This window comes from Pseudopipra pipra, chromosome 8, assembly GCF_036250125.1.
Source record: "Pseudopipra pipra isolate bDixPip1 chromosome 8, bDixPip1.hap1, whole genome shotgun sequence".
NCBI classification, from domain to species: Eukaryota; Metazoa; Chordata; class Aves; order Passeriformes; family Pipridae; genus Pseudopipra; species Pseudopipra pipra.
The window spans coordinates 25,785,957-25,810,561 of record NC_087556.1 but is presented as its reverse complement, the minus strand read 5'-3'; the positions used below and the strand labels follow the sequence as shown (position 1 = coordinate 25,810,561).

The following is a 24,605-nucleotide window of genomic DNA, read 5'->3' as shown; positions in this document are numbered from 1 at the left end:
ATAGTCCTTCATTGCCTCACCCTTTTAGCTTACTGACATAAAGGAAAAACAGAAACAACTGAGCTTTGGATATAAAAGGGAAAACAAACAGACACCACTGTATTCTTAAGTAATATATACATAAAAGTTTAGCTGCATCAGGTCAGAGAAAAGATTTGGACCATTAGTCTGGCCTCCACCAGTGACTAGCAGTGGGCATCTGGGAAGGAGCATATGGAGGAGATGGCCATAGAGAAGAGATATTTCCCAGGTAGGTCTGCCACACTCCTGAAATTTGAAGTTTATGGACCTACAGAGCTAAAGGAAATAGGTGGGAGGGGGGGAAGATATGTATGCATGCATGTGCATGGGTAGAGTTGGTTGATACATATCCAGAGACATATTTCCATGTTCTTTTTTCCTTTTTAAACAGTCTCTTCTACCAAGGAGCGAAGAAAATGCTTTTTCTTTCTTTTATTCTTTTTTTTTTCCCTACCTAAACACTCTACAGTCTCTTACAGGCTAAAGTCTGTTAGGTGAGAGTATGGGATTCATGGGGTCACGTCTGCACAAGCAGATAGTTTGCCCCTTCTATTCACCTCCAAGGCTCCAAAGATAATCAGCCTGTAGAATGGAAAGGTAAGAAGATAATTATTTTTGGAGGGGAGCAGTAAGAAGGAAGGAGAGGTAGTTGTTTTCTCTTTTATCTTAAAAAATCTTGCCTTAGAACATTTCTCTGCTGACCCTCCATGTGCTTTGCATGACCCTGAACAACAGAGTTGGAGGGCCAGATATGGCAAGGGAAATTCAGAAGAAAGGGCAGACTTTGCCGAAAGGAAATATAAGAAGAACAAGGACTGAAAAAGCAGCCAGGGGTAACTCTGATGTACAAAAATACATTTATTTTCAACAATTTCAAAACCACTGCCTTTTTTTACAGTAGAAATATTCAAATGGAACAATAAAACCAAGAACAGTATATATATATGTATATATATGACTCATGCAGTTGTGTTACTGTGTTCAATACAGGTATTGCAATTGTCTGTCTCATTTAATCCTTTAAAATCATGGTGGTGGTTTGGGCTTAGTGCAGTGTCTGACACGTGAGGATTCTGGTTTGGTTTGTTAGACCTGGAATGTGTGTGGGAGTTGACTGAAGGAAAAGAGGACATCAGGGCATCTTTGCACATCTGTGAAACCAAAGCTTAGTCCAGAAGAAAACACACACTTACTGCACGTGGTCTTGTTGATGGCAACTGTGTCTGAAACCCTCTGCAGTCTCCAGTCGCTCTAGTCTTACCTCTGATCCATCTGGGCTTAGTGCTGGGGGTCTCAAGCACTAGTTAAACTAAGCAGAGGATCTGTTTGGTGTTTACATCAGGTTGTCAGCCATACAGAGCCAGAAGCTGCACCTAGTCTCTATGCCTTATGCATTATTCTGAAGTTCTAGCTAATACAGTAGAATCCACCATGGGGGAAAGGCTGGCAGTGATAGAGGGCACTGACCCAGTTTCTTGCTCTCTGTCTGTTTCTTTTCCTCTTTTTACATAACTAGAGTGTGGGAGCTATTTATGTTCTAGTCATGCCATGGTCTCTTTCCCTCATTACTCAGGTAAGTAACAGTCTACAGCTTCAAGGATTCCCATTACATTTTCCCCAGGGGGGAATTTTTCCTGCAGGGGAAAAAATCCTAATGCCAACCTCAAGTTATCTTGCAGCAAGACACACACAAACAAAAGTGGCCAATGCTCCAGTCTGTGCTAACACCATAGCTCAGTACATTCCAAAATAGATGAACAGTGTTGATTGCCCAATGCAAACCTTACAGAGGTCCCATGGATAGATAGATACAGCCTTCAGTATCCCACTGGAACACAGTAGTTACCCTTCTAGTATCCTAAAGGAGCAGCTTTCAGTTATGAACAGAAGCTTTTTTCAGTTACCATCAGCCATGACTGTGCCCTAAGGCAGCAGGTATGATTTGGTAAGTCTAGTCCCATGCACATCCTAGGGAGCTCTTTTCAGATGCGCATGGACACACCCTGGTCCTGACAGCAGTGTGACAAACTACCCTGAGAGGTAGTGACACCCACTAAGTCTCATGGAACATGAAGTTTGAGCGAACTCAAGAGTCAGTCAGGTTTTTTTGACATTCAGTTCTGGCTCCACGGATCTTTTTTATCTGCTTTGTAGAATATTTAGGATCATTTTGGATTGAAAATGGTTTTCTGGACAGATGTTTCTCAAAAAATTAACTGTATCATTCAGAAATTCCCTAACCTTCATTGAGATTAAATTTCTTTTTGAGAAGTGAAAATGTTTCCATTTTTTCATCATCTTACTCTCAATTTTCCCTCTTTGCTTCCTCCCATTTGTTATGACACATTTAACAGCCATCTTTAAAAGTGTGAAAATTAAATTGCGAAAAGAAATTGTGAAAACTGCAATACCCTGCCTTTCCTGTTAAATCAACATTATATCAATCCCATGAAAAACCTAGAAAACTCCAAACAACAAGGAATATTTTAACTTTGTTTTGTGGTTTATAAAAGAGAAAGTTAATACAGAAAATAATGAGTACTTTACATTCAGTTCTCTGCAGCAGCTCCCCAAATTGGTCCTTTGAACCCTAATGATCAGCAAAGACTAACATCAGCCCACAGTTTAGCTCAAGGCCCATGGGACCACTGTTTATGTACAACATCCCTCCCATCTATACCTGAATGGAAGCTACAGCCTTGTGCTAACAGTCTTATCACCAGACTAGGCCATTACTGTAAACTACTTTGATGTTTCAGTAGAACAAAGACAGTAATGCAACAGTTTATGCACATGTGATGGATGGAAACTCAAGGTTAAATAGAATAACACAGCCATCACTCTCCAGCTTATACTAGAAACCAGAGCAGAAAAGTGAGGGAAGAAATAGTAGAGAAATATTTTTAAATCAAAAGAAAAGGTCCACAAGCCTGACTGAAATGAAGAAGAAGAAGAAGAATTGAGAATATTTAACTTTAGCACTTCTCACAAAACAGTATTTCCCTAAGTTTTGGTTTTACAATTTTAATCTTGAAATACCTCCTGTGTTTTTCTGCCAAACTGTGTTTAACCACTTTTCTCTACATCTGAAGACCCATCAGGATTTTAATCTTTGATGTGGAGTCCTGCATCCAGATCCTAAAAAATTACAACAAACATTGTCACCTGGTGTCATTTCAGCCTCCTGTTATCACGCAAACAAAAGAACATCTTCCCAGACGCACGTTCAATCTTCCTTTCCCTCCAGTGGGGTACTACAACTCAATACTCTGCAGAATAAGGTTCATTTTTGACATCATCAACTCAAGAAAAATGGATAAAAGTAACTCATCACTAGGTCAACTTCTTACCTCAGAACTCCATCACTCCTGAGGGATATCTTCAATTCAGTGTAGTAGAAAATTTCTAAAGAGCTTTTTCAATACATTTTCTTCATTAACGTCCTTGCTCTAATTAGGAAGCATCAACCAGCACACAGAAATTACTCTGATGGCATTTCCACTCTGAATTGGAAGCTGCTGTTCTGCAGCTCATTTATACAAGTCTGACCCCTCATTGACCTCTCCAAAGAGCAGTCCCTAATCACATACATCTTGTTCAGCCAAAATTTACTACTCTTACACATCCTAAATAGCACTTCACTTCATCAGCTTAACTGCTAAAAGCATAACTTCTCCCTGGGAATAAAGCTACTGCAGCCTGCCTCACTGTTGAGTTGAGGTTGTACTAGGTACTGCAAGGCTACTGATATTTGTCCACACTGAGATGGTGATAATTTCATGATTGTTTTCCTCATTTTCACTAACAAATGTCACCAAGATTCTTCTCAGAAGTTGACAACAGTGACAGAGATGAGTAAACGATGAACATCGTTAAAATATTTATGACAGGCTCACAGTCTGTCCCACTAATATCTTCTGCCCCATCATAGGAAATGACACCATATATATATATGTTAAAAAAGGCTTGCAGTTATACATAGAGAAATAAACTATGCTGCTTATAGACAGCAGTGTCAGATTGAAATATGACAGACAACTGGAACACACTTGGAACCAAAGCGTGATTCAGCCACGGTCCCTGGTTGGCTGACGTGTACGAGCACACACGCGCGTGTGTCTGTGTGTGTGTGTGTGTGTGGTTCAGGTTCTGTTTTAAACATATCTTCTTTTACTAAACATTAAATTATTTCCCAAGAAATAAAAAGCTATGTACATTGTAATTATCTACAGTAGGCCTTCAGCATCCTCGCTATTCACATGCACAGGGTTTAGGCTGCATTCATAAATTCAGGCGTGCTCCTCCACTGCTTGTGGTGCTGTCCCCTCCAGCCAGTCTGTAGTCCAAGGAACACTGATGTGTGTGTTTGCTCTGATTTTTTTTTCCTTTCTCAGCAGTCAACAGTGCCAGAGGGTGACTGAAATTAAAAGCAATTAAAAGAGGCAAGATCCTGCAAAAAGCTGAGACATGCACGTCATCGGGAAGCAAGGGATGTTGGCATGTTGCAGAGCCTGGTCTAACAGCCCAGTCTGAACCCTCTGGCAGAATGAAGTAGATGATTCATGACTTAGCTTGAAAAGGGCTGAAAAGGGACAATTTACTTACAACATGTTGCCTAAGGTACAATACCTATCTGTTGGATTTGAATACTTAATTCCTGTTCTGTGTTTAACAGGAGGCATTCAAATCCCATTGCACACTGGACTCATTCTTTGCTTTTTATTTCTAATCTGATGTGTATTTCCTAAATATGAAGAACCCCTGCTATTTATGAATGCAGCCCTGGTAAACACAAAAAGCCCACCCCATCCCCTCCCAAATGATAATAATGACATATAACTCTTTCTTTTTTCATAATAATAATAATAATTATAACAATAATAATTACAAATAAAAAGTCAGAAATATTGTAGACCAAGTGGATTCTCAGTATTAAACACTAGTGCAGTTGGGGATTTCCTTTGTGCTTTCACTGTTGGCAATTGTTGAGATGCTTCCTGTGGAGGAGAAAATGGAGAAGAAAGTCAGTGCAGTGGCTTTAACAGTTTGGTCTATATTGCTTCTCACTCCTTCTTAGGATGTGCTTGTTTAAGTGTAAAGACAGCAAAGGAGTTTAGAAGTAAGACATCCTCCTTTGTATTTGCAATAAGCAGGGAGCATGCAGAAAACTCATTACTACAGCTCAGTTGACCAGCAGTAAACTCATTAAACTATTAGGGACATATTTGCTTGCAATCATAGCACACCAACAGTGTAAGCTTGGCTCAGCTGATTCTTTTGAGGGTTCAGCAAATTTGGTACTTCACAGGAGAGGCAGGGTCATGAGCAGGCATAAGTGAGAGCCACAGCTATTACTAAGTCCCATATAGCTATTGTTGGCTACAGGTTCCTACCCCGGTCATGTAACACTGTGGGGAAAGTTGTCAGAAAAACTCCCTGTTACCATGTTGCAGAGAGAGATTAACCCCTATCTCAGTGCCTCAGGCTCTACTTGTACCTGGAGTCACAGTCACTGCTTCTCTAAAACCCCAGTGACCAACATCCTCATCCAGACTGTGAAAAAAAAAAAACAAAACAGTGGAGGGCTCTCACCCATCACTCTTGTGTCCAGCTCTTTGTCCATCAGCTCCTCAGGGTCTGTGAACTCACTCAGAGTGATTTTGGGGGCATTTTCACTTTGGCTGACAGAGCCAATCATTTCCTGCTCCTTATCATGCTGAACTTGGGCATAGATGTTAATCCAAGGGATTTTCCTGCACAAGAAAGGAAAATGAGAGGCTATATTTTGTAACACAGGAATCCTCAGCATGTCATTTATTACTCAGACAAATTAAACTGAGACCAATTCCAGAAATGCAGCTCTGGCAGTGAGCCCTCAGAATGGTGAAAGCAACACAGAGATGTTCATCTCTAAAAGTGCCATTATCATCCACTGATTCCAATACCAGCCTAAAGCTACCCCAAATCCCAGGCCACTGACAGCTGTAAACCTGAGTGTTCTGGTCCTGTCCTTTTAAATGAGAAGTCACACACACAGTGGACACTGTACTCAGCTCAGAGTGCAGCAATCAACTACGTACAATCAGCTGCAATTGTCAGCTCTCTCAGTATTTATTATATGATCAGTGGGGCATTGGAAACCAAAAGTAAAAATCAATTTCAGCACTACTATCAGTTGAGAAAAAAATCACTAGGCTTGCTGCTGTTGAAAAGCCCACACTGACTCAATAAGAATTGTCACAGAAAGAGTTATAAAGAATTGGTCCTGCCTCAGAGTACAGGATTTGGACCTCATAGTACCCTTCCAAAGTCTATTTGTTACCATTGCATTGCAAAAAAAATGTTTGTCATGCTATGGATCATGCAAGTTTGCAGGGACTTATTTTCCCTTGCTGCTCAGGAAGCCAAAAAAGTTAAGGGAGTATTTCTTCTTCCTTCTTCCAAGTGAAATTAACTTGGACTGTTAGAATGATATCCTGGAAAGTCAGTTAGTTAGACAGTCCACGCTGTTCAAAAAAAGAAAATCTGGAGAATATTTTCAGTTCCTAAAAGCACACAGGAGAGAGAAAGAAGATATGTTCAAAAGAAATTATATAAAATGCTATATCTTTATGCTAATCTGTCTGCTGTTGGACATGTCAGAGACTGAAAGCAGTGGAAATTGCCTCAACTCTCATACATTCAATAGATCTATTCTGATATTACTCCAGTGAAGTTTTGGCCTCAACCAACTAGTCCTATTGGCTTGATCTGGCATTCTGTTCTTAATCAGCAGCAGGCCAGGACATATTGGGAATGTTTAGCAGCAGATAACAAATCTCATTATCTTCTCCCTTTCTCCTAATCTGTAATGTTAAAATATGCCTTACGTGACACTAGAAGACATAAGAACTACACAGGGAATGCAAGAGAACTAAGTCATTCCCATAGGATTTAAGTGCCCAGAATACGTCTGGAGATGTGTAGAGACATGGACATGAGAACATGCCTGGAGATACTGGAAGACTTAATTTTGCTTCCAAACAATGTGATGGCAGAGAAGTGATTGTCTTCTGAGCTCGGAGAGGAAAGGTGAGAAAAGCTTTTTAGAACTGTGAAGAGAGACCCCTCCACTTCAGAAGGGGGAAAAAGAGTTTGGGAAAGTTAGGGAAAAAAGAAACTGAGGTGGCTGTACATATGTGTATCCATACACACATACCTAATTCTGCTGTGCCTCGCAGTACAGACACAGGTGGACACAACATCCCACCACACAACTCTGAGCACACACACTCCTGCAGTCCTGTCTCAGGACATGCACACTCCTCGACTGCCTCATTGCTCCACCACTGCTCACCACTCATACACACATAGTATTGACCTGCTCATACTACTAGAAGTGAAACCACCTCTTTACGGTTTATTTGCATACTTTTCCCTCTTCCTTCCTTTTCCACCTGGACCTGCTCAACAGGCATCTCTCTGGCAGCAGTGTTTAACATGCCTGCTGAGTCTATAAATTGAGGGACTCATAATAAGGAGTCTGTGTGCAAACCAGCAAAGTACCAAATCCGTGAAGTTTTAGAGTTAAAAATTCATGCAGGCCTATTCTCTCCCCACAACCTTTCCCTGTACACAGTAGTCCTGTATTCAGGCTGGGATCACCATTAATCAAAAAAGTACACATGGCTAATGGACCTCTGCATCGCTGAGAGGTAGAGGAAAGCTTTTGGGTTTGCCCCCCTTCTTCTACTAAGAATTGTTGCATGCTCTCGTTTCTGCTTCATTGAGCCAGGGGTTTTAGAGAGAGCTGAAAACCTGCTTTCTGTTCTGAAAAATCAAGTTGAGAACTCTCTGTGTATCTGACTTAATCCTAAACTTTGTTGGTTCGTTCTGGGTTCATCCTCTTTGGGACAGACCAGATAAGGGAGGACAGCAAGTTGATGAGCTTTTGTGCTAAGCAAAACTGATGCTTTAACCACCTTCCTCCTCACTCCCAATTTGTAATATCTTCAATTTTCAGACAGATTTTAACAAGGCAGGTCTTCCCAGCCCTGGAGCACAGTAGAAAGCTGATGGCTGCGATGCTCAAGGCTCAGGATGCTAAAGTAGTACAAGAGTCAGTTTTATGAGCTGTAGTAGTATAACGTGACCTGAAGACTGCCAAAGCAGATTAACAAGCTCCTCACTGTTCTCTGGCAGCTGGAATATACAGATCCTTCTTTCTCATAACCGATTGCTGACAAAGACATCAGTCCAAACAAGAAACCATCTCACCAAGAAAGAAAGGAAAGCATGTCTTACACAGGTTTGTACCTACACCTTGACAAATCCCCCAGAAAGACTTCTTTGCCCTCCTCATCCTACATATGGTCATGAGAGAAATCATCAGATGTCTCCCCAGCACACTATTAAAACAATGCCTTAAAAAAGTCCCATGTCCCATTCCCCATTCATATGGGAAACTGTATTCCACCTCACAGAAGCAGAGAGAGGATTTCAGACTGCGATTAGGAGGTCATGCTGAAGGCCTTGAAATCTGTGTCTGAGCAGATTCACATAAATGCATTCTCTGGAAATTATCCTGGGCTACTGAAGTCAGTGGGAGCTTGGTCACAGATATCAATGTGCACAGGATCAAGCACTAGAAGCAGGGTCACTCACTGATTTTGACAATGGTTAACGTAAGAGGTTAGAAATTAGGGGAAACTTTAAATCTGAAGAAGAGGATACATGCAGTATTATCATTCCATTTTTAATATTGTTTGTATCCCACTATGATCATTAAAGAGTACTAGCATTATTCTGGAGTGCAGAAAAGCTGGAGAAAGAAACATAGCTGGAATATGCCCAGGAAGTTTGATTTTTTTTTTTTTAATTTTTTTTTCTTTTTTTTTTTTTGAAATCAGACTCAGCTTATGCTTCTAATACAGTATTTTACCACTGGGCAGGATCTGGGCACATAAATCATTTTATATAGTAAGTACTGTACTGAATGCAAAGTTCCTTCTAAGGAGCTCCATCTGCCTAAAATATATTCTCATAAAGCAGCCCTTCAGCAAACGGGCCATTCTTATCACATATTTTGTTTCACAGCTTGCAGCAGCCAAGTGCCATGGGCCAGCACTGGTCCTACCTGCTGCTGGAAGCAAAAGGTTTACATTAACATCTGTCAAAGTAAATCTCAGCACAGATTCCCAAAGGCATTTTGATGCTTTACACAAAATTTTCTGGCTTTGAGTCTCCCACCTTTAACATAATCACACCTGTTCCTCTGCAAAACTAACCTATTCACTTTGCAAGATACAAATGAGATGCTGCAAATGAGAAGGCAGATGGCCAGGTGGACATAGGCTCTATGAAGTCACACATTATGTGTTTTTTTGATTAAGCCTGCCCTGTGTATCTCAGTACCCAGAGAGCACAGAGGATTCCCATTTCTGGTGTGTGGTTCAAACACATCTGCTGAAGCAGGCTATAGCTTGATTTCTGAGCTCTTGATGAGCTTTTGGAACACTGAGTTTGTGGTCAAAGGGCAGTAGATGGTTTTCTCTTGTAGAAATAGGGAACTATACTGGTCTAAGTCTCAGGCCAGCATAATTTGCTCTACGTTTGCAGTTCTGGCACAGCTCTGCCTAGTTTTTCTATAAACCACTCAGTGTCTCCTTCTCCCATCCCAAAGTTTTTCGACTTACCTCTTGAATTTGTAGATTAAAAAAACAGCCAAGCCTACAAACACCACAGACAGCAACATCAGCATCGCAGAACTGCTGTGACCCGAGCTGGAATCAACAAGGGGTGCTGCAGGACGAAAAGCAGAGCATTATATTTTCAGGATTTACAAGGGAACACATTAACTACCAGAGACTTGAGCTCAACTCTGTCTTTGTCACATCTGCTTTATCATCAGTGCATGGTGCACGCTGTTTTCGGAAAAACCAATCAGTAGGAAACAAATTGACTCTCTTGTCCTTCAAAAGTCAAGCCCCCTTTTCAAGACAGTGCAGTCTAACATCTCCGAGTGAAAAGGCACAGCAAGACATGCTTAGCTGAATGCCTGATCACTCCTGTGTTAACAGTCTGGGCTATTTCTTTTCAGGCTTTTCCAGGGACTGGAGTGAAAACGAATTTTATGAAGCGTGTCTTAATGCATGTGATTTCCCCTTTGGAGAAGCTACCTCAGAGCATCAATGAACAGCATGACTCCCATCTTCCAAGGACGTATGTCTGCCTCACATGTGACAGTCTTGTGAGAAGCCTCAGGGCTCATCCTGGTATTGGACCTTAGAGACTTTTAAATCGAGTCAGTTTTCATAATGTGGAGGAGCCCAAGCAATAATCCTGGACCCAAGCACGCAATACACTATAACATTTTGGAGATTTGATCCATCAATCCTTGACATTTCCGGTGGTTTAAATACAGTATATTCCTATACCTTGTTTATGCAGCTATTCCCACAGCTATTCTCATCAGAGCACACCATCTTAATGGCCTGAGCACTGTGCTGAGAATCAAGTGTCTGATGAGAAGTCTCTAATGAGGCACAAATGATTATAAGTAGCAGCTGAGTGTTTCTCATTCTGCATAAATATTTGGTTTTGGTGTTTTACTATTCTCTATTCTTTTTCTGTCACCCTGAAGATGGGAACAAAGTCATGCAAATATAGTCACTTCTGATTTTGTTGCCAAACTTCCACACCTAACCGTCTGATCCTGCCAATATTCTGCTACTTATACTTCTGACTGTTTTATGGAAAAGAGTGTCACTTCATCCAAGGCAAAATACTATGGGAATGGTCATGAAACAGAGACAGTACCCACACCAGAGGGGGTGCAATATAGTTGTGCAATATATGTTAAGTGTGATGTCTTGCTAGAATAAATCCAAATTCTGGAGAATTCGAGCCACCTGGAGACTGCAGACATTTGTATCCCACTCCCAGTTTTTCAAATTAAATAATTCCAGCCTACTCCTGTTAACATCTGACTCTCATCCCCAAACAGTGTTACAGAGTGAAGGTAAAAAGATATTACCTGTAGGGAAAGTCATGAGCTTTGATTTACCCCAGTTCTTGGCTCTCTCAGAGCCTCCCATAAAAAGAAGCTGAAGTGTATTACTGTGGAATAGGAATCCCAGTCTTTCAGAGAGGCTATCAGCAATGGTACTTGCACAGGATCCCACATTGCAGACAATTGCAAGGGCAGTCATAAAAAGCAAGGGCAAAATTAAATCCATCACCTCCTTTGTAACCATGACTGTCTCACCAATAGCTGAGAGCTTCACATCAGGGTAGTTTAAAGCAAAGGGGGTGACGAAGCTTAAAGTGACTCTTGGTTACTCTGTCCAAAAATGAAGATAGGTTGAAATTTAAATAAATTCCAATTTGTAGAAGTCAGTATTCAGGCACATATTCCCTGTAAGAGGCCTAGATCTTCCTTTCATGAGTACTTTGCCACTTTAAAGGTTTTAGCTAGTAATAACTGTTACAAGCCCTTTGCAATAAGGATTTGATCCAATATCCATGTAAGTTAGTAATATCTCCCCTGAATTCCACATGTGCCCAATGAGGGCTTTATACAACACCATTCACCTGGTTTTCTAAAACACTTGAAAAACACCAATGCACTGGTTAATTAAACCATAGGGAACTCTTACAAGGTACTTTTTATACTTGTACAAACTGGAGCATGAAGATGCCCCTGATGGATTGTTTTTAACACTTCCTGCTTCTACCACAATGCCTCGATATGATGAGTCCTATGTGTCCCAGTAGCACATACCAAACTGTGAGTGCTCTGATGTAAACTGGTTCTCCTGGAGTTGTCTGAAGCCTCAAGAGAACCACAGCTAGGTATTTGACTCCACACTCACCTAATGTTAACTGAGTAACATACACAACGACTTCAACACCAGGCTTCAGTTCAAACTGGACCAGGTTCTGGTTGAGAGCATTAAAAAGGATTTCTACCACCTGAAGAAATAAGAAAAGGTACGATAGTTACAATATAGAAAATAGCAAAGTCTGGAGAACATTCAGGAATGCACATAAGCCTAGAAAGGTGGCTAATTTCTCTTAGTGCTTTCAGGAAGGACTGAGGAAGTGGAAAGATATACATGTGCTCTATATGAAACTCGGTGTTATTTTGTGCAAGTCTCCCTTACAGGACTTTTGAGACTTACATAGTATGTTGTTATATCTCTCCTGAGGAGCAAATCAAGAGGGTTAGCAAATTTTTTTTTCTTTTTTTGGGGAGGCTACAGGAGGAGGAGGGAAAATAACTAAGGATCTTTTTACCCTCGACAATATCCTGTGAGTTTGATCAAATGCATTTGGCAATCACTGACCTATTGGCCTTTTATTGGTGGATAATGGAAATAAGTTAGTCCCAACTTACACTTCTTTATTCATATTGATCCTGTCATATAGCTTCTATTTAAATAGGCTATTGGAGAGATGAGACAATCCAGTTTTTAAGATTAGTGGAAAATTTGCCATATTTCTTCATCATTTAGAAAAGCAGCCTCAGACTGTAGTTTACTGGAGTTGCTGAGCTGGGATATCAGCAACCCTGCTATGATGTATTTATTTGGTCGCCCCAGAGCACATACTTGGCATGTCACACTGGAACCTGAGTTTGTTAATTCCTGATCTCCATAGAGTAGTTCTCATAGACAGGGCACAGCTACTGAGTAGTCTTGATAACCTACTCTCCAGGGCAGAGCTCCTCAAGCAGAAGCCAACAACAGGTGCCAAGGTACAACTGAGTAGACTGTCAAACAAAATTAGAGCACTAGAGCTTCAGGCCTCATGCCCACTTAGTCAGAAACCTAACTGAGGTGTCAGCATAAGACTGGTATATGAAATATTTACACAATAGCCTGTTCAGATGGAGTTCTAGTACTGACAGGTCCTACTGAACAGGATAGACATTACTCCCAGAACACCTCCTCCAAAAAATCTTTCAAACCTTCCCACTTCAGTGCATCTCTTCTGCACTCTGAACACCATAAATTTGAGAGGCCAGCTTTGCTAACTTTCTAGGACAAAAGTACTACTCTACAGGAACTGACTTTACTCAGTGGGTGATAAGAATTTCCACTGAATTCAGCAGTCCTCTGAATTATTTAATATTTGATCACAGAAAACTTAGTCTTCCAAGAGTTATGTGGCACTGGGCTTACCCATAGCTTGCACGCTGCTGCATAGCTTGTATGCAGCACTGTAAAAATGCTGCATACAAGAACACTAGCTAGAGCTAAGCAGCCTTTCCAGCAGCAGTACTTCACTCCTTTGCCTTTATAGACTTGATTTAATCACTTGGTAATTCTAACATGAAAGCTTCAGCAGACTAATGCTGTTGTTCCTAGCTCTTTCCTTGCCTGCATATCACTCTTGCTATTCATCACCGTAATTACCTATTTATCTAAATGGATGGATATTGTAACTTCCAAATATAGTTTGCACAGGACATTCGCTGCTGCAGAAAAAAAAAAAAAAAAGAGGTCTTGTTCCTGTGATATATGAGCTGAAGAGCCTGATTTATTTTTAGTAAACCTCAGTATATTATCTTGCTGCTTTGGCCTCTGTCTATTAGCATTCCTCCAGGGAGTAGAGGGAGTACATATTCAAGGTTCCTTTGGCCATAACTACCGTAATAAGGACACACCACTGATTTAGTAAGAATTTCTTCTAGTGGTAGACTGTGACATATTTCAGTAAGGTATTAGAAATCCTGTTTTTCCTCTGAAAATAATTTTCTTTAATGCCATAAACTATAGCACCACAGTCCCAGACGCATCTGTTTCCACCACACTTATTGTAAGTATTTCCAATGCTGCACAACTTAAGGAGCCCATCTGCAAATGATACGACAGGAATAAATGTTCCATTAATTCTTCTTTCCTTACTTGCTCTAGATCAGCCTCACTGCTTTTCCTCCTCTCTGTTGTGTTTTTATGAGGCAGTATGAACAGTTCAGCAGAAGTAGGTAGTCCAGGAAACAAAGCTACCAAGATCTGTTCATCAGGGATACCAGTCACCTAAAAAAAAGTAAAAGAAAAGCAAAAAGGAGGGCTCTAGCTGCTATTTTGTTAGCCATATTTCTATTCACTACCAGAAATGGTGCTGCCGTTAAATTTTTATTTGCCCATTCCAGTGTAGGTGTTATGGTCCTAAGGAGCCGGTCTGCCCATTTAGTGTGTCAGAAATTGAAGTTCTGCTAAATATCCACTCTACTTCCTTTCTAGAAGTAAATGTAGGCTTGACAACATCCCTGGACCCAAAGATCTCAACCCAAAGTCCAGACACAGCATTTCTCCAGGTCTGAATTTTCCATACAGTTCTTGCTACTAAAGAATGACCCAAACTCAGATTCAGAGAGTGTCTCAGTGACCACTGGTGAGTGTGGAACTAACAAGGACATATGAAGAAAATTGCCTGCAATCACTTTATATTATCAGGTTGTGGGGATCCATATTTGCCATACATGAATAACCATGTCCACAGTGGGAGATTTTTTACTGCTGTGGCTGATCAGGAAGGCTGTGCAAGGGGCTGCTCAGTTTACTGAACCAAGAGTACCTGACGCTCACAATTGCCTTCAGCACGACCTGCCCACCAAGGCTGCTGCCCTCTCTCCCCAAATCCAAGCTGTGCATCCTCCATAGGGCAGGAAGCCTCTCCTCCCTCAGAAATGCTCAGCTACCTGAGGTTAACTCAATTAGCCCTTTGGTCCTATCCCACCTCGAGCTCTATGGCCTCATTCATGAGCTGAAATATATTAGCAGGGCATACCATTCCCGGTGGGATATACAAGCAAGCACTTCTACAAGATTTCTACTGTTCTCTGTAACCCTTCATAGTTACAATCTAATTAATCTCTTTTTTCCCTGCAAGCTTGACTCTGAATACAGTAAAAGGGAACAACAGTTTAAAAAAATTAACTTAGTGTTTTGCTCAGGATGAAAAAACAATGTAGGAAATCTTATAAACTGTGAATTTTGAGTGGGCTGCAGATGAGAAAAGCTGAGCAGGTTTGTACTTTCCCAGTAAAAATAATCAGCCTCCATTTCTAAGAACAGCTGTAGCTGAAGAAAAAAAAGCAAGATACATTTTTGGCAGGATGCAAAACCCACAAAACCTTGTCTAAATCTATCTCCTGATTTCATACAAAACCAAAGCCCCTGACTATTTGATATCATAAATTATTCTGTCCCCTTTCCTGCAAGAATATGAGTACTAATTTACATATTCTAATTAATCCCAAAGGAAGATTCAGTATTCTTCCTACCCACAGAAGTCTCTCTTTATCCTGTATTTTAAAGGTAAGTTTATCTTCACTCTGAATTCTTATTTTTTTCGTCCCAGTTGGAAAGGGAGTAGAGTTCTAAAATGTTCAGTTGCTACACGTAGCTGCATGTGGAACTCCTGACTGAGTATCAGGAAGAGATAAAAATATCTTCCTCATGCATCCAGCCTACTACAATGTCTGTCTTCTGGGATGAGGTAGATAAGCTGTTTAACAACACGCAGTAACACTAACCAAATATTTGGAGTAGAAAACAGTAGATACTGTCATATCAATTTGTCAAGATAAAAATAATGACAATCAAGAATTTGCAAAATCATCAGGGATATTAAAAGCTAAAAAGTACCACAGAAATATTAATAAAAGTAATTGTAATATTTCCACAAAATTACCAATATAATTTGCCTCTGTAAAAAGATCCAGCACACTAAGAAGCTTTTTATTGATTTTTATGATAGCTTCATTACTGCTATCCTTTCCCGTTCTTTTAAGCTAGTATGTCAAAAAAGTGCATGTTTTAACCACCTAGTCAATATTAGTAGACACAAGGAAACAGATGCTCACCTGTACTAGTGCTCTCTTGATGACTTTCCCAATGTCTTGTCTCCATTCAGGGATGTCAGGGTTATGGTAATCCAAGTTGGGAGAAAATGAAAGGAGTTGAGATTGGAAATACTCTGGAATAAAATTAAATGGGCAGTGTTCAGGCTACAGATAAGGGTGCAGAAGACAACAGGAAGACCATAATTATCTTAAAGCAAGAGAGAGAAAAGGCTGAAGGAAGAAAAAGGCTGGCTAACACTAAGCAGGACGGAAAGCTTGTAAGGAACAAATTCTTATAATTGTTCTTATAAAGGACATTTTGCCATAATGCCAGCCTCTGGCTTTCCCCAAAGAAACAGAAGCAAGAATGAGAGAGGTGAGGAGATGTCTTCCCTTCATGATGCCTCTGAGCTTTGCAATTTTGCCACTCAACTTTGTCAGATTCTGCTTGCAAGGAAGTTGACCAGAAAATAAGGTAGCACCTGGCTGAAATTTGGAAGGTCTGTATAATTGTATGGATTGTGGTCTGCAGAGCAAACACTTGCTGTAAGTAATGTTTTCAAAAGCATATTATCTGTTTGCTCTCCTGGAGGGAAGCCATGAGTGGTTAATACCCCAACAAAGCAGAACACAGTGGTGCTAATGACTGTCTAATCAAGCAATGGCTATTCACAAAACACTTGGAAATTGCTTCCTAATTGACTGATTGCTGGGAAGAAGAAAAACTTCCCAGACTTCAAATACAGAACAATTTTTTTTTTTTCCAATTCCAACTCTCCCCTCTGGTGTCACCCGAGACCAAGCCTGGAGTCCTTATGACAGCTGTGCACAATGGATTTGGGCCAGTGGAAGGCACAGATCCAGGACAGGAATCAAGCTCAGATTTAAGTTATCAGGGCAGAAGACTCTCCTTTATGTTTCTGGAGATGTGCTGTGCCTCACCTTGAAGCAACTGATCTCCAGGCTCTTCAAACAAGTACCATTAATCATTTGTAAGAAGGCACTAGTTTTAGATCAAGATAAGCCAGCCAGAGTATAAATGAGGAAATCCACAGAATAGCAGGGATGTGCCAGCACAGCATTTATTTGGCACCTTTTGCAAGATCTGTTCTTTCTGTCTAGATAGTGCAGTATCTTTTTAAATAAAACAAGCACCAAAGAGAGCAGGGAACCTCTCTCAAGTTCTGAAGGTTTATCCCAGAGCCTGATATATAAAATCTACTTTTGACCCCTCAGTACCATGTCCAGTTTATTTTTTGAGGAAATTCTTCTCTGTTAATCTCAATTTGAGAAAATCCTGGATAAATCTCCTCCACTGAGAGCACCAGAAATCCATACCTTCCTGCCTAGAGCCATAATCACTTGACATAGGACACTAGGCTACAAATTTAGCAAAGTGCATGTTTACTAAACGTGTCACTCATTTATGTACTCAGATTTGAATTGATCACCCGACTGGGGGATTGGAAGGACTCCTTCCCTAGACCAGGTCAGTCTGCAGCACAGCATTGCATAGGACTATTTGGACATTTCAACTGGGTCAATTTCTCTTTGTGTTAAAGCCAAAAGATTTGGATCTTTTAAATAGAATGGCAAAATTTCTTCCAAGGTGTTTAAAAACAGAGTCAGGAGAACACTCTCTGGGACGTACTGGGACAAAAGATCGAGATCACCTGTGGGGACCCCTCTTAGATATAAGATATAAGCCTGATTCAGGTTTATTCCAGAAACTAGTAGAAAGATGGAAATTTCCCAAAAGTAAGCACTGCGTTTGCAATGCTCAAAATCATCAAGTTACTAACACTTGTTAATAGCAAGTTTGGGTATTAATAAATCATATTAACAAATTATTAAAACCCATTGTATTTTATGGCCAGACAATCAATAAATATCTATTTAGCTGGTTGCTAAGTCTGAGAATACAGCAGGACATTTATATGTATTTAATTACTGAAACAAGACACACATAGTTCAACTACACAGTGCTGGACTTCAAATCAACCCAAGTTATTTGAAGCCCAGGTCTCTCAATAAAACTTGCTACCCAAAGAAAAGCTTGTCCTCAAATGTTGTATGCCACTAACTGGATAAGGAAAATGAAGACTGACCCAGGGTGGAAATTATTCTCTGGAGAAATCTCAAAGTCCTGGCCAGAGCTGCTGAGATAGCCCTTTCACTCAGGATTACCCCAAACAGGGTAACCTCTGTGGTTGGCCAAAGGGTGTTTTTTGGAGCCCATGGAATGCAGATACAGCAAGAACATACCAAACATTACCCATAGGGAAATCCCATGGGCTCACTCAGACCTCCAGCTGTGACACGGAAGATGGGCAGAGATAGCAACAACAGTCATTTCTGTCCCCTCTTTTCCAGACCCCTCCAGACTCCTGTCATTTATACAATCACTGATAGAGAGAGACACCAGGTGCATTCAGACCACCTTAACGGTGAACTATGACTATTTCTTTCCACAGCTGGGAAGCTGAAGGAAGGCAGTCTGATTGCAGCTCCAAGTGTTTTTTATTTTTGGGAGCTGCCTGTCTGGGTGTACAGACAGACCAACAGACAAAGGAGACACCAGCCACCTTACTATTGCTGAGTTTACAAATTTGGCTAGCTGCCACACCCTATTCACTTCTGTATTCTGTCATCATGACACATCTTTGTAATCACAGGTTTGTCTCCGGAGGTTCCTCCAGACACTTATCAGTTCCCAGAGTTCATTTTGGATCAGCAGTGTCTGTCTGTCTGTGCTTCAACCCCCTGAGACACAATTGTGAAAGGCTGAGGGTACCATGCACTGCGATCTCCTTGGTGTCTTGGATGAGGGTGTTGCCTCCAGCAACTTGCACAGTTACAGTGTTCGACCCCTCCACAGTGAACATGTACGAGATGCTGCTCTCCAAGGTGATGAGGGGCTGTAAGAAGCAAACACAGATGGCAATATCAAAATCAGGGTGAGATTAACTCGGGATCACAATGTGCACTTTAATCTACCAGGTAACAACATCCTTCCTCCCTGGTACAGGCATGGTGCTACAAGCTTGCATGTCCTGCCAAGGACTAAACATGGCTCAAACACAACCCTGTGAGAAGTGTCCCATAGGCAGAGGTTTCTCTCACTTCAGTGAACGCTTCCTGAAACATTCCTCCACTGAACTGCAACCCATTATACTATAGACTTCTAGATAGAACACAGTTGGCAATCGCAGAGTTACTGTTGCAGAATGCAATGTTGTACACACATAGACACACACACAGACACACACACACACACATTCACCCAGCACAGTTGCTATATCAGCTGCCCAAAACACAAGCTCAAATTGAAAATAAACCTAATATGCAGATGCTTCTTCAAACAATCCATATTGTTCAGATTCAGGGCCAGCCTCTGCTTTTATGAGCATAAATCCATTTATCTATCACAAAGCAACACTGCTCAGGTCAAAGTGAGGACATCCAGCATTGCCCTGTCCATGCTTTGAACCTGTAAGCCAGCTTCAACCATAAGCTGGTAAACTGTGCTAACCAGGCTGAAAGCACAGCATAATTCCTGCTGACAATGCTGGCTGAATGTGGCTGTGGAAGGGACCCATGCTGGAGCAGTACATGAAGAACTGCAGCCCATGAAGAACTGCAGCCCATGGAAAGGGCCCACATTTGAGAAATTCATGGAAAGCTGTCTCCCACAGGACGAACTCCCTCCCATAAGCAGGGGAAGAATGTGAGGAGTCCTCCCCCTGAGAATGAAGGAGCAGCAGAGACAATGGGTAATGAATTGACCACAGCCCCTATTCCCTGCCTCCCTGCACTGTTGGGGAGAGAGGAGGTAGAGAATTCAGGAGTGAATGTGAACCGAGGAAGAAGGAAGGGATGGGGGAAGGGGGTTTAAGATTTGGTTTTATTTCTTATTATCCTACTTTGATTTAATTGGTAATAAATTACACTAATCTCACCACGTCAAGGCTGTTTTGCCAATTACAGTAATCGGTGATCACTCCCTGTCCTTATTGTGACCTGATTTTTTTATATTTTATGTCTCCTGTCCACTTGAGGAGGGCAGTGATAGAGAGGCTTTGGTGGGCACTTGATGTCCAGACAGGGTCAACCCACCACAATTGAAAATCAAAGGGCCAGCCCTCACAGTGCCATTGATTTGACAGCTGGTCTCCAGACAAAACTCTTAGTTTAGATTAAACCATTAAAATGGGAATAGTTATACTAATCTCCATTGCACATAGAGATCTAAGAGAACAGATAAAGCCATTGTACCATTGCTATTGTCCCTTCACTACACTGCCAGTTTGTTTCCAGAGGAAAACCTCTAAACATTCACCTTCCAGCTCTCTTGCTTTATCCTATCAGACTGACAACCTGACTGCACTTCACAACAGTGGTCATATATGCCATTTTCAAAGCCAAATCAAAATTTCCACCAGCATAGGCCAGACTGGCAAACACGTTTCTCTCTTTGTAGAATGCCACCTTCTTTTCACTCCCTCATCTATGAGATGAAAAAGCAGTAAAAAACCAAAAAGTCTGAACACATGGGACTCAGACCAAGGGCTCCAGCTTGTACCAGCCCTAAAGGCCTGGCCAACATTTACTTAGATATACGTGGATCCTGGACAAGCCCAATGGGCCTGTATCAAACTTCAGTGATATTGATATTAGCAATCTTCCTGGAGGTTACAGGTTGTGGCTCTGTGCAAAGGCAGGAAGCAATCTGGCCTTTAAAATTACAATTTTTCCTTTTGGTATGTGTGTATGCTGTACATTCCATTATCATGGATGATTTCACCTCCATCATGGAGTTTTAACACTCAGCCAACTCCTTAATTTTAATTCAAGCACCAACACCTAGATGCTAACTCCAAATTAAATTAAGTAGTTTAAGGTTCATTTGCTCAAACCTATTAGACAGCTGGATACATTTATTAAACTGGACCTGTGTTAATCCAAGCAAATTGGCCTTTGAGCATACTGCAAAAATCAGCACAGTAGAAGAGTTCCAGCAGGGTGGGGAGAGCAGTAGAAGAGCCTCAGCCAGAGCACTTGAGTCTAAGACAGAATTCACCAGTGCAGGAGCACAGAGAGTGAGACTGCTCAGTGACAGAAGACACATCTAGTTCTGCCTGGGATTGCTATGGGCTGAATAGGAAAAGCAGCTGCAATCCCTCAGCATGGAACTAGAATATATTATCTCACAATGCCAGTCACTATGCACAATATTACATGCCTCATCCTTTAATTCACACACAAATCAGTGTCCCCATTTTCCACTTCTGCATAGAACACCAGAGTTTATTCATGAGTGGGCACAGAGAAGAATCTGACATGCACATAAAACATCCCAGAAGGAATTTGGATGTGGTGCAGACTGTTGTTTTGAAAAAAAGGGTGGCTGATACTGTTATGTCTATATCCTTTGCCATACTTCTCTCAGAGTTGAAGTACATTTGATGAGGTAGCTGGAGTTAATGCTTTGGAAAGAATCTTAGATTTGGCCACAGGTAATTGGCATCATGTTTACTATTCCACATTTCAGCAATGCGTGCAATCATGCCAGCTACTCCATGTACAGCTATGTCCAAAATGTCTATCCCAAACACACCCATATCTGTTTGTACTCTGTTGCCTATGGTCTGAAATTTAAGCTAGAAGACAAAACAGATCATATTTGCAATCCAGGTGCAAGCACCATGAGAACTGCACAGAAATCTTCAGCAGTAAACACCACTGCTTTCCTCTACATTTTTCAAATTACTTTCTATTACAAAAAATCTTTTTTAAGGCCCCATTCACAATCATCTTCTATATTAAGGACTAAAACGATGGAAGGAAAAGTCTGATGCCTGCATACACTGGAAGGCTTAAGCAGATGAGCAAGTTACCAGTACCTAAATTGTTTCAGATTTACTTTGATGGCTGGCTGTGTGTGAGCACTGAGCCAAAAATATCTGAACTGTAATGTGATTTTGCATCCCTCTATTTCAGTGCAGTATAAACTATGTGGAATTACCTGGTACTTGTCATGGACTAGATGTGTGTATGTGGGTGGTTGCCATAGCTCAGCTAGGACACAGCAACTTGCCAAGCTACAGTAAGAGGTTTTTGTTCCTGAGCTCTTCCAGTGCCTCAATTATGCTCCCACAAAAATAATCAAGTTCTTACAGTAAGTTTCCTAACTTGGTGTAAAATCTCCATAAACACAGCCTTTCCTGTTCCCCCCTCCCCTCCCTAATGTTTGTACCTAGGGTAAGAGGTTAAAACTCAAGCAGCTTTGTCAAAGAGAAAACAAAATACTTGTTTGCCTGCTATTTTTTATCTCAAGTTCCATATTTCATGTAAAATCCCTGTTTCTTTCTGCTGTGATCTCACATCAGAGTACATCTTCAATTGCAAATGTAGACAATGATGTGATTTGAACTGCTTTTGTAAATAACAGCAGATACTACATTGCAAAATTTTCATCTATACAGTTCACGACTGTAAGAATAGAGAATAGTGCCTATCTCACTCCTAAAGCCTAAAATAAAAATTGTAGCTAATAAGCAATCCTGCTCTCTCCATTTGAAACATGACATTAACTTGTAGTTTCACTTACTTTAACTATTGATAAAAAGGCTTTTTTTGATACATTTGTACCCATCTTTTGAAAATTTGCTACAAAGAAATCTCGTCTCCCTCTCTAATACATTCCAGACTGTGAACAATAGTCATGGATCGACCCAAACAGTTCATTCAAGCTAGACTCTTCTAGCATGAAATTCTAGATGCAACTGTTTATTTGAACACCAAGAGCTTTAAAGTACTGTGTTGGAATCCAGCATTATATACTGCATACTGGTACATAATGGAAACCCCCATGGTTATTTGAACACCAGCAGTTTTAAAACAATGTGTTGAAAACCAGTATTATTCTGTATATAGTGGTATATAGTTCAGTTAAGTTGCAAGTGAACATTGGTAATAACAGTGGTCTCCAGAGCTCAGTAGGGCTGATAACAACCAGGTGTAAAAAAGTAGTGACTCCCAAGAACAACACAATACAGGAGGAAATGAATTCACAAAGGTTGAAGTTCAGATAATGACAACCCTTTTTAGACAAGGAAAAAACTAAAATACAAAACAAGCAAAGATGAGAAGTTTTCATTAGGGCTGAGAGAGTTCCCTGTCTGGTGGGACAAGCTTGGGAAGTGAAAATAAACCGAAGGGTATCTGTACCTTGGTGCTGTTGCCAAACCACCAGAAGTAGGTAAGTGTGCCTGCCTGGCTGGGCCAAACTACAGCAGTAATGTTGACATCCTTATTTCTGATGGCAACAAAGGGAACACTCAGATGGACGTGCTCCACTGGACCTGTGGGAAGAGAGAGTTCATTATTTGAGCCTTTGAGTTAAATCCTCCCTGCACAGTTATGAACAGCAAGAGTCTTTAAATGAATCACATGTTCTATGTCAGTAGCAAGACTCTAGTTTAGCAATAAAAGAGAATTTCAGCAGTCAATAAGCAACAGAAAAAGATAGATTAATAAACACTAAATCTTATTTTTTGTTTCCTCTTAATTCTAGAGTAGCCAGAAATGCACATTTTCCAGAGTGCTGATTTCAGACAGGGTCAGCACTGTGTATAGAAGAATTCTTTAAAATGCATTTTGTGGAATAACAATGAACTGGCTTTGCACTAAATAGGGAAGTTTCTATTGAACGCTAGAGGGATAGAACACAAGAGAGAAAGAAAATATAGCCACCGAGCTACTAAGATTTGTGGGGAAATCATTTTAGCCAAGATGGCTTAAATCTGGTTATATAAGAGGCATTTATGACTTGATTAAATACCCCTGGCAGTTTTTTAAAAGGTCTCCAAAAGAAAGATTTATGATTTTTAGAAATCCTTGGTATGTTTTTGACTTTGGTTGACTTTGGGAAGTGTTTGGGGAGTCAGTTACCACTAGCAAAACGTCATGAACTACTTGAAAGAAATGTGTATTGGTGTACCAAAGCATTTAACTTTCAGAAGCACTTGTTTCTGAAAGATTTAAAAAAATAACAAAGTACCAATGCAAAGTTCTACCTAATAAATGCAAACACCCACAGTAAACCCAATGAATGAAGCCCAGAATTAAGACGGTGCCTCTCCAGAAAAAACAACAGGAGTAAAAAATACCGAGGTTTTGTTTGATAGTTTGTTTAAATCTTTTACTATCTCCATTGTTCTAATTCTCGTTTAATCTTTTGTTTTTGCTGGTACTGAATTTCAGCTGATAACTGCTGTATATCAGACAGTGTTACCTTCTGAGTAGTACCTTTAAAACACCTTTAAAACTGACAGACTATCCCTGTGAGATGGAAAGGATGAAATAAGAAAGACATGTTTTTCTAAGACATTCATTCTGGGAAGCAGAAACTTCGGTGATTTTTAACTAAGAATATCTTCTTGTGTTACCTCTCAGCTCTTCAAGCATGAAATGGGGACATTAATCACTTCTCCATCTACTTAGATTACAAAGATTTTGGATAGCAAAAGCTGTTCTTTTACCACCAGAACATACAGTACCAAGCACAATGGGACACTATTGCTGCTTTTGACTCCTTAAAATTTGATCTTTTTTTTTCCCCCTTTTCCCAAGGGGTGTCTACCACCAAGTCACTCCTGAACTCTGATCATAGAAAGTACTTTTGGTGCTCAAGAATAGCAGGTTCTCCAAATAGTTTGTGACAGTGAATGTAAGAGAAAAAACAATAGTA

The 24,605-nt window shown here is 40.6% G+C and overlaps 1 protein-coding gene across 1 annotated transcript in view; it reads right to left on the bottom strand.

The window, feature by feature from the left end:
- Positions 1-3,793: 3,793 nt before the first annotated feature.
- The window catches only part of SORCS3 (sortilin related VPS10 domain containing receptor 3), a 286,940-nt gene continuing 266,128 nt past the window's right edge, over positions 3,794-24,605 (bottom strand). Inside the window, exons 20-27 of the mRNA XM_064663258.1 lie at positions 23,084-23,217; positions 18,648-18,771; positions 15,875-15,987; positions 13,911-14,042; positions 11,874-11,973; positions 9,696-9,801; positions 5,614-5,774; positions 3,794-5,018 (exon numbers count right to left, since the gene is read on the bottom strand). Of these exons, the coding sequence (XP_064519328.1) occupies positions 4,954-5,018; positions 5,614-5,774; positions 9,696-9,801; positions 11,874-11,973; positions 13,911-14,042; positions 15,875-15,987; positions 18,648-18,771; positions 23,084-23,217 (935 nt within the window). The 3' untranslated portion in view covers positions 3,794-4,953. The remainder of the gene's footprint in view (positions 5,019-5,613; positions 5,775-9,695; positions 9,802-11,873; positions 11,974-13,910; positions 14,043-15,874; positions 15,988-18,647; positions 18,772-23,083; positions 23,218-24,605) is intronic.